Source organism: Asparagus officinalis, chromosome 5, assembly GCF_001876935.1.
Source record: "Asparagus officinalis chromosome 5, Aspof.V1, whole genome shotgun sequence".
Classification (NCBI taxonomy): domain Eukaryota; kingdom Viridiplantae; phylum Streptophyta; class Magnoliopsida; order Asparagales; family Asparagaceae; genus Asparagus; species Asparagus officinalis.
In genome coordinates this window covers 82,517,542-82,537,217 of record NC_033798.1, presented here as the reverse complement: position 1 = coordinate 82,537,217, position 19,676 = coordinate 82,517,542, and the positions used below count along the sequence as shown (strand labels likewise).

The 19,676-nt window shown below is 35.9% G+C and overlaps 3 protein-coding genes across 9 annotated transcripts in view; 1 reads left to right on the top strand and 2 right to left on the bottom strand.

The window, feature by feature from the left end:
* LOC109839913 lies at window positions 3,333-7,576 on the top strand. The gene is made up of 3 exons (XM_020408372.1): window positions 3,333-3,499; window positions 3,570-3,689; window positions 6,900-7,576. Exons 2-3 carry the CDS (start codon window positions 3,601-3,603, stop codon window positions 7,270-7,272), a joined length of 462 nt encoding a protein of 153 aa, XP_020263961.1. The 5' UTR covers window positions 3,333-3,499; window positions 3,570-3,600; the 3' UTR covers window positions 7,273-7,576.
* LOC109839914 (protein CURVATURE THYLAKOID 1C, chloroplastic) lies at window positions 7,451-10,752 on the bottom strand. 2 transcript variants are annotated; one of them, XM_020408374.1, is made up of 7 exons: window positions 10,646-10,752; window positions 10,428-10,531; window positions 8,849-8,940; window positions 8,313-8,402; window positions 8,105-8,167; window positions 7,975-8,012; window positions 7,451-7,697 (listed from the first exon to the last, which is right to left on the bottom strand). In XM_020408374.1, the coding sequence occupies exons 2-7, from the start codon at window positions 10,525-10,527 to the stop codon at window positions 7,643-7,645; spliced, it is 438 nt and encodes a 145-aa protein (XP_020263963.1). In that variant the 5' UTR covers window positions 10,528-10,531; window positions 10,646-10,752; the 3' UTR covers window positions 7,451-7,642. The 2 variants fall into 2 exon arrangements, with proteins under 2 accessions (XP_020263963.1, XP_020263964.1); XM_020408375.1 differs by having other exon boundaries at window positions 8,313-8,399.
* Window positions 11,567-19,676, bottom strand: part of LOC109839910 (TOM1-like protein 2) — a 39,259-nt gene continuing 31,149 nt past the window's right edge. The window contains exons 3-10 of one of the 6 annotated variants that reach the window (XM_020408364.1): window positions 17,680-17,784; window positions 17,485-17,598; window positions 16,434-16,594; window positions 15,305-15,386; window positions 14,858-14,943; window positions 14,201-14,386; window positions 13,397-13,815; window positions 11,567-12,147 (exon numbers count right to left, since the gene is read on the bottom strand). In XM_020408364.1, coding sequence (XP_020263953.1) covers window positions 11,723-12,147; window positions 13,397-13,815; window positions 14,201-14,386; window positions 14,858-14,943; window positions 15,305-15,386; window positions 16,434-16,594; window positions 17,485-17,598; window positions 17,680-17,784 — 1,578 coding nt within the window. In that variant the 3' untranslated portion in view covers window positions 11,567-11,722. Of the gene's footprint in view, window positions 12,299-13,396; window positions 13,816-14,200; window positions 14,387-14,857; window positions 14,944-15,304; window positions 15,387-16,433; window positions 16,595-17,484; window positions 17,599-17,679; window positions 17,785-19,676 lie in introns of all 6 variants that reach the window. The other 5 variants (XM_020408365.1, XM_020408369.1, XM_020408367.1 and 2 more) reach the window with 5 other exon arrangements.

Genomic DNA, 19,676 nt, shown 5'->3' with positions numbered 1-19,676 from the left:
TGAAGTAAACATTTCGAAAACCTTGGGCCATTGTTTCTGTACGGTACATAATTCCTCGTGTCCTTTAGTGCGTATTATGTTCTCTCTTCTCCTAACAAGCTTGCAGAAAAAGAAATTTCAAGTCATGGTTCTCCTATGAGGTAGCTATGAACATTGCTATGTTTGAATTGAAGAATCAGAAGGAAGATGTTTTCACTCCGAGGACATGTAAAGTAGACAACTGGTGAAATATTATATATTGGAAATAACACGACTATGATAAATTTTCTTACCAATCATTTTGGAACAAAGAAAAGTAAAATTGATGTGTAACTGCTTTTGATCATAGGTTCTTTTGTTTTGACATACTTATAATAGGGTAAATTGTGGCTAGACCCCTTGTAATTGTATTACTTGAGCCAAGGGGTCTATCTGCACTTTGGGCAAATAATACTAGGTCCAGCGGCGCCAATAAAACTACAGGGGGCCTATCTGTAATTGGGCAATAATACAAGTGATTTATCCGCTATCATGAAGTTTTGGATGTCAATGAGTTATCAGATTCCGTCATATGCGGCTACAGGGAAGGAGTTTCTTCTGTAAACATGGAAATACAAACCCATTTTTACCATTTAGTTGCTTATGATTGGAGTGAACAATTTACTTGCATGTCGCCTAGATGTATCCTAAACAAGCAATCTCTCATATGTATGTAATATGTACTTCGCAATTTAAGAGCTAATTTCAAAAAAGCGCTACTTAGTATAGTAAGTGCTAATAAGAGACTTAATTAAGGATGGTGAGTACCACTAAAGGGTTTAAAAAAAAAAGAAAAAGAAAAAGAGAAGGAAAAGGAAAACCTCTACTTGATTGCTTGCAGGCGATGGGATCATGTCCGAAGGAGAATATTAAGGATTTCAAGGATAGATTGGTTGAAGAGAACCTCTACTTGATTACCGAGGTGAGCCAAATACAAAAACAGACACGGATACATCCAATCCTAAATGCAGGATTTGGCTGTCTGTGCAGGAAGAACAGTCTTTTGTTCTAATATTTTGACGAGGGTAAATTACACTAAACCCCCAGAACTTTCAGCATTTTGTAGTTAACCCCCGATAATTAATTTCTAAACTCACAATTAAACTCCCAATAATAATTGGAACTGAAGAAAACTCCAATAAGTTTTTACATTTTGCAGACAATCCCCATGACAGCATATGTCCATATTTCGGGAAGTTATCTGCGGAACACATAAACTTGTTCGGCGTTTTCTGCGGTTCTAATAATTATTGCGGGTTTAGTGCGATCTTAGAAGTTATTGGGAATCACCGCACAGAGCTGAAAGTTTCGGGAAGATCAGGTGAAATTGATCGCAAAATCCTCTCGCTTGTAGATGCAGCGGGTTATGAGAGATACACAAGACTATAGCTGATTGAAATTTACTCTATGCACTTCTAAATCTCGAAGTCTGCTTAATTTGATCAAGGAGATTCCTCAGTGCATTGATTTCGTCCGTGTTACTTAACGATAAAGACACTACATGAACGAAGACCGAGAGTTTCATTTGAACAATTCAGCTCAAGAGTGGTCGTTTACCACAGATTTCAAGTGGGGGACAAATTTTCAAACCCTAACCTGTTTGTCAAAAAATTCTCAAAAAAAACCCGTTTCAAACTTAATTTCAAAAACCGACCTAGTTAAACAGAAACTGGGTCGGTTTTTGAAAAAAAAAATTCCCAAACTTCATGGGAGTTGAAGTCCCGTGAAGTTTGGGAACTTTTTTTTTAAAAACAGATCCAGTGTCAGCCAACTGGGTCTGCTTTTGAAATTAAGTTTGAAATGAGTGTGTTTTTAGGAATAAAATTCAAAATAGGTTGGTTCTGAAAATTTGTCCTTCAAATGGGCATCAATTTTTCATATTGAATCATTTTTTTTTTCTGTTTTAATATTATATATGCTTTTACAAGGATTAAAGAAGATATTAGTCGTTCTTGAGCTCTCTGACCCGTAGGCACGACTGTAACCATCAACATGATTATATTGTGAAACACATCCTTCCAATATTGCCACAAATTGCTCATCCTCTTACCGAGAGCCATCATTTTTGAACTCCATACCTGAAGTTAGTTGTTGTTGTTGTTATGATTATTAGAAATACTTTGCACTTTGCTTTGTTCGGTCCATTTTAATGAAACGCAAGATTGGCACCTTTAATCCTTTCTCCGCTGCTAATAATGGTAAATGAAGCATATCAGGATGTAGTTCCGCGTATTTTTCTGAATGCTTCTTTGGTTCTCTATATTAGTTCATGAGACTGTAAAGGAGTAGCAAACAACATCATGCTTACTGGGCTTTGATTAAGGTCAAATCCCTCAAGTAACAAGTTTACAGTAAATTATCCCAATTCTTCCGTTCGTTGTTTTTTTACTGTACCCTTTTTTAATTGTCTTGCCTTCTAAAAAAGAAAAATAAATAAATAATCAAGTTATAGTTACGTATCGACAAAACCATTTCAGTTCATGGCAGAGCAAGGAACTGGGCATCTAGCTAGTGACAGCCTCGATTGTGAAAGAAGCGAGCGACTGGTTAATTTGACGAGTTGCTCAAGTGACGATACTTCTATCGACCATGAATCCTACCGCAGTTTTCATATTGTTTTATTTCTTCCTAGTTTTTATCTGTTTTTTAGTTTAATGTTCAGATCTCCAGAAGAACAGTCTTTGTATTCTCTTACTTTGAAACAAAGTCTTTAAAGCTCATTTACACTTTTTAAACGAAGTTTTTAAAGCTCATTTACACTTTTTATTCATTCGAGTCTCCACTTGTGGGTTATGTTTGGTTTCTTATGCAAACAGCAAACTGAAGGAGGTTATAGTTGTTTCACACATAGATGAAAATATGCATATCATAATGTTTGTGTCTTATGTAGATTACAACGAGCTAAAATTTTGAATGCGAGATGAGACATTCTAATTATTCTATAGAGATGTAGTCAAATACATTGAGTAGTCAAATACATTGAGATAAATTATCTATACTATTAAAAGACGGTCGTATTTTTTAAAAAAAGTTTCAATATTTATTTATTTTTTATCACGCCTTTGATGCAGATGGAATTGACGTCGGGCGCCCCACGAAAGAGCGACACGGCTTTGCCATGTAACCTACTAGACACCCTCCAAGTTTTAATATGTATTAGAATAAAGCAAGCATACTCAAAATATTAAAAAGGTAAAAATTCAGACATTTTAATTATTCCGTAGAGATGTTGTTTATTTATTTAAACTAAAAAAAAATAGTCTAACATATTTCTCCTCAATTAGAACTAAATTATAATTATTGTAGGACAAAACCTCGGGCCGTCTTCGCTCGTCGCAGCGGACGTCAGTACTCGAAAAATGGCAGCTTCCTCTCTTCTCTCTCTTTAGCTCTCAGCCCCTCCACAAAGAAACCCCTCGATCCCCTCAACGATTTCCCCTTCAGTTCCTAATCCACGGAGGCGCATTTCCTTCATCTCCAGGTTCAACTCTCTCTTTTTTTTAACTTTTTTTTTTGGGTATTTTTGAAAAAAATGGTTTTTTGTGCTCTAGATTACCGCTTGATTGGGGATGTTTACTTACGATGCTGCCATTGCACACCGCGATTGCTTCTGCTCGTCTCACATCGGTGTTGTCTGCGGAGTCTCAGAGCTGGGGGGTGGATTCCTCAAGGTTTCATCCTTCTTCTTTAGTTTCTTTCTCGATGGCTTCGTTTCTTTGGTTATAGTTGATTTCTGGGTCCAAGTCGCTGTTATTCCTCCAAAGATTTTATCTTTTTGGAAAACTAAGCCATAAATAAATAAATAAAATAAAATAAAATGGGGTTTAGATCAAAATGCAGTATGCTTCTAATGGTGTAATTCTGTAAGTGAGGGGTACATGATTCTTGATGGTGTTAACTTATGAGAAGAAGATAATCCAGGTTGTTATTGTGGAATAGATATGCTAGTAAGCTGAAAGGTATAGACTTGCATTACATTTAGCTTGAGAAATAGTACCATTGTGAAGTTGTGATTCTATTGAGATTCTGTGTACAGTCAAGTTTGGTGAATCTGAGTCTGAGAAAGATTGCTCATTGATACCATTAGCCCATTCTACCTATTGTCTCAAACAGTATGTGTTTGCTTGATTTGGTATTTCCAGTAGTCCCTCTATGAGAGGGGCCTTTTTTTTTCCCGGGGTTCTCTTTTGTTATTTGTTGTTCCCTTACTGAGCTTACTCCCTCCAAAAACTATTCAGAAACAAATCTGCTTTCAAAACTTTGCTTTCTTAATTTATATATAGCTATGTTTATTGTATCAACTTCGGTCCACTTATTAGGCTGAAAACATGTATCCATCCCTAGCAGTTCTAGAGATCCAATTACTCTTGAAAATATTGATAATTTTTCTATCCTATCAATAGTTCAAGCGCTGAAAACAAATAAGCCCTAAAAAGCCCATTAGTGGACCCTCTACTCAAATACAATCTAAGTCTTTCATGTTCTATATTTTCAAGTTACTTAGCCATAGAAATTGAGGCAATCACTTGCAATCTATGTTGCATGGTACGGGTACGGGTACCGGTATTGGTATTGATACAGGTATGGGTACAACAAATTTTTAAGAGGTAGGGTGTGTGGACACGGCTATATAAATATTTGTATACACAAATTATATATTGAAACTAATAGTTTACATGAGATCAATATTTTCTTTCACGTGTTATTGAGATTTAAAATCCCGATAACGTTTTTATGTTTCTTTCAGTATGTGGATTATAAATTGTAAAAAATGTTTGTTTTTTGAACTAGACACTCAAACAACCATTAAAATCATAGTTTGGAACCCAACGAGTTTCAAGAAGTGCAAGTGAAGTGTAGTATTTACGTCTAGAAATTGTTTAACTAACATTCTAAACTACAACATGTATTTTGTTTAATTGCGTACATGCCTGAATACATGTATGCATATATGCAATCCAAGGAGTTTGGGTGTGGGTACAGGTATAGGTACATGGCTTAAAGGTAGTTGTACCCAGGTAACATAGCATGTAATATAGCCAAGCCCATGCGGTCCATCCTCAATTTCATTGGAATTTGTATTATTAGGTTCGTCATAAGACTCCACGATGAAAATATTTGGATTGTTGCCATGACTTGGATATCTCACTTATCATCAAAAATTGGGGAGAAATCTAGAGAGAAGAAATGTTTACAATAATTAAGGGCGTACTGGACCTTGTTAGAGATGGGTTTATTAGTGAAAGTTTTTCTTGTATGTTTAATTTTGGCATTTAGATGGCATCTTGTAACAAAAAGAATCAATATGATCTTTCTCAAAGTTTGTAGTACTTTATGATCATTTTGGATTTTAAGCTATAGAAGGTCGTGACCATATTCCTTGAATTTTGTAAGTTGGGCTATTATTTATTTACCTTGCACTGCTATTTAGTTTCTAAATCTCATTCTAGACATGAAAGCACACTTATGATCTGATATTTCTTCCCTATCCATCCATTTTTTTAAGATTGGTTACACAAGCCCCTTCGCTGTTCTTCTTTCCCCTTGCTTCCTATCATGATGAGATTTGATTTCACCTTTGACCATTATCCAAAATTTGAATACAATTAGTTAATTTTCTCTTTAAATTGAAAACTGCAACTTTTCTTTACGATGGCTGTTTAGAAGAATTTGCCATGCATATTTCACCTCTTGGAAGACCTAGTTGTGATTCCTTTTGTTCTTGCTGTTGCTTCATCTTTCGGCATCAATCATTATCCATTTCCATATGTCCAATGTGCATTGGTCACTGTACTTTTTCATCTAGGATTGATTCAACCTTTTAGCTATAACTTGATTTAGACCACTTTTGTGTATGTATTTCTAGTTTGGAGCAAGCAAAGAAAGCAAATATATGTCGTCACTAATGAATTTCTTGTAGCATTTTCATTATTTTTTTTTCTTCTGAAAATAAATGTTCTATATTGTGAGGGAAAGTACACTCCACCTTACTTCACAACCTTGCTCTAGTCATGTTTCAGATTTCATATATTAAGCCGTACCTTGTCTATGCTATGAAAGGATTCACATTTTATTAGTTAGTACATGGTTTGGTTGTGTAAGATCACAATAGCCTTGAAAATATGTCTGTCCAAGTTAAACTGTGGTTAGTTAAGGCAGCTTGGTCTTTGTGCAACACCAACCAAACAGTAACTAAAAGATTCAATATTCATAAACTTCTCCATTTATCTAGGCATGTATGCACATTAGGCTTGGGGCTTACTTATGAGCAAGTAAGTATGTCTATATTATTTCTGTAAGCATACGCGCAGTTAAATAATCAGGAGACATGCTCGACAACTTATCTATATTCTTTCTGAAGGTTGATCAAATTCATGAAAAAATATATAGATTGGTATGGTCTTACTTTAGCTATTGGATTCTTGCCAAGATTAAAGAGCGCGGTTCAGTTTGAGTTATAAATTTATAGTATGCAGTTAGTATATACCTGGTGTATAAATAGGTTATTAGACTGTTTTAGCTTTGTAATCATAAGACTCGAATATTTTTGTCCCTTGCGCAACAATTCGGTATTTATGCGCTAAACAATTAGACTCTCTTGCAGGTCTTGCATTGCCTTTATGACATCACCTTCTGTTGTCTGATCAATAATAGATGCAAGACCAGAACATGCTTGTTTACTTCTGAGATTAGTAGCAACTTTCTTTATAGTACTACAGAATGGAAGTCTACTACATGTCGATGTATTGATTTTGTTTATTTTTATTTTCATTTTCATTATGAAAGTTCTGCATTCCTGGGTTCAGTGCATGAGAACAACATGCTCGTTGGAGCTTTAGCGTACTTGTACTGAACCAAGAAAATTGCAATGAATTTTACAGGCTCTGCTTTTTTGAGCGAGCAATTGAATCTGTGGAGTTGGCGCTTTTAAGTTACCGATATATAAATGGAGAGCGCGTGTGCATTGCTAAATTGGTTCTCAGTCGGGTATCCCCTCATCTGCACTTGCTTGGTAGCTCTTGGAAATCTTTCTTCGCTGTGCTCAATCTTCATACTTTGGACAACCAGCAGAATGATCAACCCAATATCTTACTTACAACAGCAACGCACGCTGAAGAAGCTGCTAAAGTGACGAGACCTATGATCAACTATGCACTTCAATTTCCCAGGACAGCTGCAATATACGTACACGATTCAAGAAATCTGAATGAACAAACCCAGCTTATGAGCTACAATTTTACATCCTCCAAGTGAGGCAGGATCGTTAGATTATGTATAATAGGATTATTTATGATTCAAGAACAGAAATCGGCATGAATGCGGGATCTCATCCAAGTAAAATACATATATGCAGACATATTTTCCCTACCAACAAAGAAGAAAAGAAGAGCCAAAACTACACAAAGCAATGAAGAAACTACAATGACACCTATTTTCTCACAAAAAAACAAGAAAGAACAACGCACATCTTCCAGTTTAATATAGTACAGTTCAACAGCTCACAGATTCGCAGTGGAGCTATTCATGATCCAGCACAATATAGATGATCCAAACCAACTGCAAATGAATTAAAATTTACACCCTTCTACCTGACTACTACTACTTTCTTGTATGCTTGGGGACGTCACTGACCAATTACATCTGAGATTGAAGTCCTTATTTTTTGCGACAACTCTTCCCTGGAAAAGATAAGCATACAAAGTTAACAAAGAGGCCGATATAAGTTTTCCATTTAATTACTTGATGGTATAAAGTCTATGGATAGAATGCGATGTCGAATTGCTTATATGAATCGCAACATGATCAATATTCAATCAAGAGGGAGCAAATTGACTAGTGAAGCATGTGGCAGCTACTCACAAAATAAAACTCACGCAAAGCCTTTGAATGAATAAAACTCACGCAAAGCCTTTGAATGAATAGTTTGATTAATAGTTAAACACTAGCAAGCCTTACCTGTCTGGTTTAAATAGGAGGTATCGATATATGAACCACTGTAAAAAAAACAGAACAATAACAATTAGAAAACAAGAAAACCCGCTCTAAATTGGTCCTTTTAAAATTTAATAAAAAAGTAAATGCTTACCCAGGAAAATAATATCCCGATCAACTCTAATGTACTAGGGATTATAGGAAGCTTGTCAATTGCCTGCGAAGTTTAGCCTTTCCATGTGAAAACGCGGAAGATATAGTAAAATGGCAAAATGTCATAAGCTCATTTTCACTGGAATTTAAATGTTAATGCATCCCTCATAAAACCTCAGCAAGAACAAAGAAGATTTCAAATCTATTACCGCGATAAGATTAGCTGATGCCCAAACTGCCGCTATGGCTGCAAATCCTAAACCGGCAAGAGCTATTCGATCTTCAGAATTGTTCCACTGCTTCAAAAAATTGAAAGAAAAGAAAGAGGTGCTGGTTAAGTTCACAAATACTATATGAATGGATGATGCAGGCATCTAAACTGTAGCTGGAAAAAAGTAGAAAATAAATTTTAAGCATAGAAGACAAAAGAAGCATCACTTTGTCTAAATCTCTCCTAAAAATGAAGTATCTCATTCCTTACTTCCCCAATCTCACGGTCCTAGTTATTTTGTACGCTCAAATTCTAGAGGACCGGTTCAGCTGCAAGCATGCTTCAAACATGCACAATTCTTCTGTTCTTGCATATTTTTTTAGGTGAGATGATTGACTGCAGAGACTTAGATAAAAATTGTATGTCAGGTTTATTTGCATTTTAATATTTTCACACTTTTAGCTAACATTAAATTAACATCATAACATGTTGACGCAGTTACATCAGTTGAGAGCAGCAAAAAAAGGAACTCACAGCACTTTGAACATATTTGACTATGCTTCCAGAGGAAGAATCAGAACTATCACCAACAGCCTTTGTGACAACTGCGACAAATCTCTGCTTTCCTGCACATTGAGAAAGACTTAAGAAAACTGCAAACCGGTTGGATCTGGATCAGATAATCTATACCTGCAATCTCCAAATTCAAGAATTTGGCCAAACCTAAGATGGGTTATGAGACCTTAATGCTTGGTACATATATATCATAATAACTTTTGTGATTGATAGTAGAACAATCTTTTATAAGTGGCACCATCAGCATAGAACATCTTGAAATATGAAGAGAAGGAAACTATTATATTGGACGAGTACCATTCTACTGCAGTCCCAATTTTACTATATTTTTTACTCAATTTTGATGCTGGGTAAATCAACATTCTATGTGTCCTTTGTTTGGATAAATGGTTAATATAATATCTTGGAGATGTGTGCAATTTGTGTTACGAGAAAAAAGAACCTCTATAGCAAACATTTCATCTTTGTCCCTTCATCTAGGAATTTTCTTGGTGTAGGAAAATTTTGGAGATTTTCTGCTTTGCTGCACGAGCTTCAGTGTTTAAATGACGTATCTTTATGGTTGGTTTCCCTAGAGCCAACGGGACGAGAAGGTTCTTTGCAAGCTCCTCCCTTTTCTCTAGTCTCTTTACCGAGGAATTTAGCATCATAACCCAAAGAGGATAATAAACAGTTGGAAAGTTTTCATATAGGTTACGTGATCACACTGTGATGGAAAAAAGTAAAACATTATGATGATCGTGGGCTTTGAGGATTTTAATTTTAATTTGAGCTCCAGAGTTTAAATGTCAAACCCGGTTTAAAAATATTCGTATCGATGGAATTACTTCAAGTAGAAGATTTAAATGTAGAAAAAAAAAGAAAAGAATTTACAGCTCCATTGGGAGCTATGAGTTTGATGGAAGTAAACCTAACTTCCAGCTAAACAATCTTTTTGGTGGAATATGTACACTGGATGTTACATAAGAATAATTCAGGTATATCTAAAGATCTCTGTAAAAAGAGAGTGACTGAAGGCATATCAAGGGGAGGGTGACAAAAGGTAAATAACAGCAAGGGAGAAAAAAGTTTTTACTGCACAAAAGATTATGTTTATGCAAATGCAAAAAATGTAGTGAGTCATCACAATGTTTCTCTGCATTTAGCCTAGTCTCTAAATTAAGCACCCATACTCAAAAAAATACTAGATAGAACTATCAAGTTACAACAGCAAACCATCAGTGCAAGCGAAAATTCTCAAACAAATAGTCTTCATATTGTACTCAACTCCCTCAAATTCCAAATTTGCTGACTCCCCCAAAAGAAATGAGGGGAAATATTGCATTCAGTTAGCTGATTCTTATATATCACTCTACCCAAATGTAGACAGTAAGTCATGCGCTCAGACTTTCTACGAAATTTGACCGTAACTACATTCACAAGAAAATGATATGTAATTTCTTTCTAGATGCAAACAGTCATCATTCTAAAAACTTTAAAAGCATGATAACAGTTTGCAGTAACCCAAAGGGGGGGAATAGTTAGCGTATCCCATCACCTGCAACTGATGAAACTGGAATCTTTCGCAGATTCCTGTAATGGGTTTTGTTCCCATGGACGATCAAAGAGGGTAGAGAGATTGCCGAGGCGAAAGCCATTCTTCTAATCTCACAAAAAATGGAACAACCATCGAAAGAAAACAAAAGGAAATGTCAAAAGAAACCCATGAAGAGATTAGATTTTAAAAAAAAATGAATACTGGAAATTAAAAGGCACCTCTTGGTTCGGTTTGCTTCAAGAGAAGGAGGATTGGGGGAGCGAAGCTGCTGTCTCCGATATCTTTGATGGATTCTGGGAATACTCGGAGCCAATCAGTGGATGAAACTGACCAAGAGTTAAGTGGAAAAGACTAAAAAGCCCTCTCATTTATTATACACGAGTGGGGTCGCCTTGAGATAATTTTAGAGGTCAGTAGCCACCTCTTTGTCCTTTAGTTGGGGTTAATTGCAGATAGACCCTTTGTATTGCGGATTGGGATCCTCTCATAAGGAATAGTGTTTCCTAAGATCTCCTAATGCATCTCAACCATTCATTGCATAGGACCTCCTTGTTTTTTGTGCTCATACACAAAATCAAAGGTTAAGATGCATTAGGAGATCTTAGGAAACACTATTCCTTAGGAGAGGATCACAATCCTTGCATTGCCCAATTAGCGATAGACTCCTCGCTGTTCTATTGGTGCGGATCAACTTCTTGTACTATTTGCCAACTACAAATAGATTATCTTAGCGAACTTTTTTATTACTATTTAAAAAAATAGTAACCGGAGGTCTATCTGCACCAATAGAATTACATGGAGTTTATCCGCCTCTATAATTTTTTTCTTTCTCTTAAAAAAAGATCACCCAAAGGGTCTATATGCACAATTAGAACTACATTTATTAATCTGGGTTGCAATCAGTGAAACCAGGCTTCCGGGTAAGATAACGTGTAAAATGTTACATTTATTAACTTTGCTTGCTGATGTTCTTTGAAAAAAACAAATAATAATAAGTACATATCAAAATAAATGGTTTGGAAGGCAACACCGATACTGACAAGGACTAGAGATTATGATTACGTGTAAATATGTAACATTTATTATCTTTGCTTGCTGATTTCCTTTAAAAAATAGTAAGCACATATCAAAATAAACGGTTTGGATCATCAAGTTGAATCTTCATAATTTGCATACCAAAGTCAAAATTACAAGTGAAAAAAAAAATTATACATATGTATAAAAAATAAAACAATAATAAATACAATAATTGAATCAATTAATTAAAAAACCAACTAAACAACAAGCCGCTCATTCTACAAGTTCCCGTCACTACTGGCGGTAGTTTTACTTTGTTTTGATTTCGCCATACTAACAAGATCCCCAAACAACTTATCTTCAGGCTTGGCCAGCTTATTGAACTGTTGCACATGAGGGGCTGATATTTGGTAAGTACTCCCTGTATTTGTGTAATAGCTGCTGTTATCTTGCACATAGAGCTTATACATTCTCTGAGAAATGTCGCTTTGACTCAAATAAGTTGGATATATCCCTGGTTGCTGGTTGCTTTGCACCAATTCAGGGTGAGGGGATCCAAGATGCATATTCTGCAGTAGCTGAGGATGCATAGCTCCTGCCTGAAGTCCATTCTGCATTGTTTGAGTTTCGGGGTTGCCACAGTCACTACTCTCGGCTTGTTGAGCTTCCCATGGTGGTAGTGGAAGACCTTGATCATTTACACCTGTTAAAGACATTCATTGTGCTAGTGGAATTAGCGGGTAACTTCAGCACGCATGAATCATTCTCATGTATATGTTGCAGGAGTCCATGCATGAAGAAAGTAAGAATTATCCACCCCATGACTTGATTTTGGATGGGTTTCCATTGAATGGCTATATACGATATGAAAAATGTTAAAAGAGTATAAAAGTTATAACCTCAACCTTTCACCACAACCTAGGTTCAAAGTTTAAGATGGTATCACAACAACCTACTAGGTTTGAATCTTAATGGTCACAAATTTTTATAGCGAATTTAAAAAAGATACCACTACCTAGGCTAGGTTTCAGCCCATGAAAGTGCTCCCAATCTCTACGGGCATTTTAGAGTATACAAATTATAACCCTCAACTTTCACCACAACTTCGGAGTTTTGATGTAGTGACGGGGACTTAAGCAAAACTAAGCACAATAACCATTCTTCTTCTAGGACAAAGTTACAGAAACATGAACAAGGACATGAAATAACATGACAAGCCGTCATCAAGAATTCCTAAATTAATACATACGAAGAAAGAAGTGCCCTGTGCAATATCTGTGTGACATGTATCCCAACAAAAGATGGCTTCACATTTCACAATAAGTATTCGTGTGACATGGCTTTTCATCTTATCAACGATCCATTGAACCTGAATCTACATTTGGAGTTTGGACCTGTACTTTGCTTCAGTCTGGGTTGGAATGTAACCTAATGCGACTCGAACAACAAGGCTACAGTATTAAAGAGTAACTCACGATTTAGATAAATGACAGAAGAAAACAGAGACGAAACAACACTTGCACAAAAACTTTACTGTTGTTTTTTTTAAAAATTGTGTAATATAGTGCTTCTGTCTGAAGTTGAAATAAGATCTAGATTTCTGCCTTAAGAAAGGTAAATGTGATGCAGCCAACAAGTTGGGGTTTTGACACCAAATGACTGGAAGACTATATCATTGTGCGTAATGGTCCTCCATAACTAACCGAAACTGTGTAATGGACTATAAAGCCTTAAAAGTGACTTTTCCCCCTAAAGGAGGAAATCAGATGAAATTCCAAATGTCAAATATCAAGGAAGTAAATGGTTCTCTGTCCATAAGTCACAGTATTCTATTTCTAGATCTTTAGTTACCAATTTAGGTAAAAAGAGAGTACCCAAGACAGCTACTTACAAATATGGTTGCCGTATGTTCTACTAGCAGTTAAAATATTAAAGATACATAATCAACTTACCAATTGGTCGCTTAGTCATGCCCTGAGTAACTTGACCATTCCATGCAAAGTTTGCATCATTTTGAGGAACTCCTCCATAAGCTAACTGCTGAAAATTAGGAGCCCCTGAGTTTGGAATGCTACCATTGGAGTAAAGGGTGAGCTGGGGAGAAGTATAGGCCTGTGATGATGGAGTTTCTGAATAAGAACTAAGTGAAGTTGGAGTATCATTGCCATTGTTATTAACGCTTTGAGAGAACACATCTGAAAGAACTAGTGCATTCTGCTCAGTCACGGAGTCAGCGAGTGGTTCACCAACAGGAACAAGGGCTAGTGCATTTTCAGCAGCAGGATTGTCAAAGTCACCGCTAAGAAGGTCAACGCCACTAAGCAGCTGCTCAAGTGGAAGCTGATTGCTTGTGCTTGCACTTGACTGCAACCTAGAGAACACAGTACTATACAGTGAGGACCAAATCCAAAATAAATTTCCTTTTACACAAGGTAACAATAAATACAACATATTGCAATAAGAAAACATAAAATCACATGCCAACCAAAGGTTTCACTTTCTTGAGTCTAGTCTCTGATTTCAGACTATCAGCTAACTAGAAATTCAACCAGAAAGGCAAAGTTTATTGAACAAACTACATTATGCATGTTAAACCAGCTAAAGAATGTCAACTGGAATGAATAAACATGCATTCCTTAACGTTGTTCTCTATAACCATGACCTGAACTCATCTCGTCTTCAGGTGTGACTGTCAATAAATTGTAACTTCAGATGCCTAATTACATCAGAAATTAAAAATATTGAGGATGGCCTACCTTTCATCAGGTTCAATGTTACCATCAGAATTAGTAATCACAGGATCATCAATGTCTACCAGTGGCTGAAGAGACCATGGCTTCTCCACGGGATCAGGAATACCTACAGCAAGAGCATCATGTTTGGCTAGAACACACTCCAATTCATCATTTAGTGCAAGTCCTTGGTAAAGTAGATCTTCATCCCTGTAAGAATTTCAAATGGAAGAGAAAGGCTTAGGTTATGCTAAGTGTGACAAAAGCATATACCACATAGTTAAATTTACAACTCTGTATTTTTTGTCACCCGTCCTTTTCTCATCAAAGTGGAAGGAATCATCTATGGACAAGTCTCCTTGAAAACAATTTTCATGGAAAATTTTTGATGCTCTCAACCTAAAATCAATTTTCGCAAGTGGAGAAATAAGCCTAGAAGAAGAGGAAACATAAAACTAGGATAAATAGAAAAAATTTTTAGTACAAAGGGACCTTTTAGATAGTCAACACTCTGACTATTCACTAGGCTTACAGCTCACTCGTTGAGTTTCAGAGTTATAGTTCCATTCAACAAATTTTTTTTTACTAAAAGTATAATTTTTTTAAAAGTAGTCAATCAAACGGTAAAACCTATGACTAAGGGTTTTGGTGTCAGTGAGAGATAACAGTATGAGGCCTTACGAAGATGTGCTCACAAGATGTATCAATCTCTCCTTGTATGATCGACACTGGTAAGCAAGGTCATGAATGACTTCCTGCCTGACTTCCTGATATTAAGAATAAACACCATTCAGTATATGTAGAATGAAGTGAAATTTTTAACATAGAATTAACTGCATTTACAAGTAAATTATTGTGCTTGTTCATTTCTAACACAAGGGGAACTAACTACCCAAGAAACAGCTGTCTTAATCATACTGTTTAAATCAAATACTGGTTCAATGCCAAATTAGCATCTCAGCTTCCTAAGAAAATTTTCTTGATTTGGCATGCAAAATTCTCATTTACAACTTGCTATAAATTAAACAAGCTTTCATTCATAATGATCAGTCATTGATCATGAATTTAATTCTCCTGATGTATGCTAACCTAAACTAATATATAATTAATACTACTAAATTGCAGTACCTCATTGCTCCCAGGATCTAAAGTATTGAGCACTTCGGAAAGAACATCTGTGATAACTCGAGCATTCTGAATTTCTTTAAGGCTGGAGAAGTTAAAAGAAGCATAAGAACTTGCTGCAATAAGACACAAATGGAAACGATTGAATAAAATAGACAAAATATGTTCGTAAACCAAACAGCATAAAAAGACCAGAGTCCTGATAACATTCAAAGTTCAAGCAAAAAAATGTATGTTAAAATGGTACAATACAAAAAGTTGTTATTCTGCTTGAGTCATGTAAGTTATGCAACCTATATTTGTTTGTTTCCTTCTTTGCATATTATTTGATCTGTTTACTGATGATCATAGATTTTTCTAGTACTAGTATGAATCAAACATGCAGCTGCAATGCAAAATCTGGAATATAAATGTGTATGTGCCAACACTCAACAGCTATTATGTCAAGTATGTTTATAGTTTTAAACTAGTCAGTGAAAATTCCATTCACTGTAAAATCTTTTTGCAGATGGTGGAATAGAAGACGTTTCCTCTGCTCTTTGCAGATCTTAAAAAAACAAGGGTTTTGCTCTTTGAACCAACTATGCTTTAAGTTTTATAATCTGCCAGTGATACTTATTTTCATGGGAGCTAAAGTACTCATCTAGAATATGCTCTTCATAAGCAGATATACCCATTGACCAAATCATTTCTAGTAACATCTATTTGAATTATACAAAAGCACTGGAACAAGGGATCATTTTTACCTTATCTCATTCTCTAGCATCATTGAAGAACGAAGATGAACCGCGTTATTATCATAAAATACCAATTTTCTGAGAATGCTACAAAATTTAACTAGCACATAACCTGCAATCCCAAGATTTAAACAACATGTTTGTATTGCCCTTGACATACTTTTAAATTGTAAAGATTTCCCATAGATAACCACTTAACATCTGTCATCATGCTTTGTTTCCCGAACCTATGAATGACAGTAGGCACAGTGTTTAAGAAATTGTCCAACATGCTCGACATGTCAGCTGATATGTTGGGTTTGCCGCAATGAGAAAAGGTTTTTTTCACGTGCCTTTAATAACATTGGTCATTGTTTATGTTTTTAACGTTGGACAGATGGAATTAAGCAATAGACCTTAAAATAGGAAAATTAGAAACAGCAGATTTGGTAAGTGCTTCCTGTTGATAATCAGAATTTTGGGTGCATCGAGGATGGCATGGAAGAGAATTTTTCTGCCCAGGAGTAAATATAGGCGCAATTCCTTCGCGCTTCTTTGGGAAAACAGCTCCAGCACGCTGAGTGCATCAAAAGAAAACAAAAGGAGAAAAAACGTTAGCATTTCTCTTATAGGGAGAAAAAAATTTACTTATGACTTCGTAAATATGAAAGGATATTACAATTATTAAACATGAAGGGATATTACAGTTATATAAACATGCCTACAAACAGTAAGTTGTCGATTTTTACACACGTTTAATGATGTTGACCATTGTTAGCAATATGGAATTCATTTGAGTTACATAATAAGTATACTTTATGACCAACAGAATCAAAGCTCAAATTCTACTGGCAGGATCCTAGCCTTTGTGTATAATAAATATATTTTATGACCAATAGGACCGAAGCTCAAATTCCAGCTATGGGATCCTAGCCTTTGTATCTCTCTCTCTCTCCCTCTACCCATCTATATACACACATGCGTATATATACATTCATATGTATGCGTGTGACATACACACATGCGTATATATACATTCATATGTATGCGTGTGACATACACACATGGATATAAACACTATCCACACGAGTGCGTGCACACACACGCACGTGAAATGTAAATATGAAGATTTCAACTTTATGATGACAAATTTTATGAGAAAACCTGATTGATCATCTCAACATGTCCAAATCACTCTAAATATGGATCTTAAGTGCTTTACAAGTTCTTTCACCTTCATAAGAAGTTGCAAAAATTTAACATTATTTTATCCATAGAAGAAAAGTGATTGATGCAGTGTAACACAAACCTCTTGATCCACCTTAAACTATATATGCATATGTCTGTAGCTGAGCTTCCTCAACAGGAATGGAATTGAGTTCCATTTAATAAGTGCAATTCTCAAAATTTTATCTGCGACTCCTACTTAAATGTCAGAGAATGCCTTGAAGAAAGTATGAAAAATACCAATAACTCGTGATATGCTGCATAATATTGTGGATATCTTGCTTGTGGACCACCAAATGCTTCCTGCCAGGTGTCTATCAAAACCAGGATCTTCTCTTTGACATTGAAATCAGGCTGCAGGCAGAGAGAGCTGGGTAATGCAAGATTCCTATAGGATTAAACAATGAGAATTTTTCTGAAGATATAAAACATTACTTTCTTTTTCTCTTTCACTATTTTCGCCATTGCATGTGGAATGTCCCTTTCTGCTACATGCATATGAACTATGTCCCCACAATTTTTTATTATTGTCTCCAGCAGCTAAAATAATAGATGGAGCAACATGCCAGAATAAGTCAAATATACATCCGAAACATTCAAGCTCAGAAAAGGACCATGAAAATTAAAACCAACACCACAATAACATTATTATCAACAAAGGGTTCATCCTTATTTTTTTGGGTTCGGGTACATTATCCTTTTTCTTTGTGTGGAAGTTTAGATCTGCCAAACCAACCTTTTTAACTTGGCAATTACCATATTTGCTTTGCTGTCTTAACACTAGTCCTAGAGGCTCCTCGAAGTATGATGTGCTATCATTCTTCTCAATTAGAGCCACCAACTTCTGGTGCAAATATAAAAACATCTCTAACATTCCCAGCTAATCAATTTGAGCTACTCTAACTTCTCACGAACATGTCACTCCTTGTCCTATTTGTTTCACAGTTATGCCTGTCCATATCAATGTTCTCCTTTATTTTGAGCAAGTTTTCTAATTTCCTGACATTTGTTGAGAGAATAAGGGCCTTAGACAATTTCCCCCGTCTAGATCTACGGGACAAGGCCATTCATGTAGTTGTTAAAGAGTCCACTTCTACTACACAGGCTTTCAGTCACACAGTACAATGGACTCCAAATAACATTTTCCTCAACCTTACTATCATAATGTACAAAAAAAATTATTTTAAAAATATTTTATGACATTACCATATGCTAATTCAGTATAATAAATAGTACACTGGGCTTGCTCCCCCCTGACCTCAGATATAATCTTATGTAAAAATGCCCACTAGATGATCTGAAATAACAAAGGACATATGTGATAATCAGAACACGTTTTTGGAACTGCAATCATGGTAAGGGAACTTGTTGCTCTGGTTGAAACCTTAGTACTTCCATTAGGATTCCCTATGAAGCACAATCAACCATGGTGAGATAACTAAGAAAATATGGACACAGCACCACCGCAATCTGTTTGGTTACCAGCACCTCTATATCCAACATTAAGACGGATATCTAAGAGTCCTTGCTTAAGGAGTGGAAACCAAACTCATTAGGCAGAAGTTTTCAGTTCCCCCACTCTCTGTCAAGGTGAAAATACCCTTTCACATGTGCCAGTTGTGCTAAAAACGTGCACTATCCTCCAGCTCACATGCTTGATACAGAACCAGCACAATCAATTACTCAGCTCCCTCAAGGTTGATCTCCCTCTAATCAGAGACCCAACCTCATGGTCAAATAAACTGGGCTCAATCAGTGAACTTCACTTTTGGACGCTAAGCAAAAGGATAGCCATGTCATTGACAACTGGAACATATGAATCTGAAAGCATTTCCTATCACAAGTTTGCACAGTTCTATTTTCTCCAAACAGTACTTGAGCTCTTTAAGCAGTAATGATGGTAAACTAAAATAGCCTTCTGCATTTGCAGACAACTGAAGTTGCTTGCAAAATTTTCACCCTCATATATGAATACTGTAGTGTCATGGGAAATTATTTAATAGTGGATAAGTAGATAGCATATCATCCTAATACCTGATGGCATATAAACATTCTTTACACTCCCGCATTTTCTGTTAAGGTGAAAATGACAAGAGGAAGATTACAGGGTGAGGAAATGTTCATGGAAAACCCACTCCATGTAATCGTGAGTCATGAAAAGATCTTTTCTTAGCTGTATTCTCCTCTATTAAAGACGCTTAATGAGGCTTCACTACATTTTTTTCTTTGGAAAATAGATATATAAGAAAGAAAAAAAAACCCTACGAAAGTAACGGTAAGCTACCATAAGAAACGAATGGGATTAGTCTGGTTATGGCAACTTGTTATGTCATTTGGAAAGCACATGATGACTGTATTTTTAAATCAAACAGTCAGATCGAAGAAAATATTAGGAAGAGTGCATTACGTCTTATGGGGTTATGGCTTGGTCA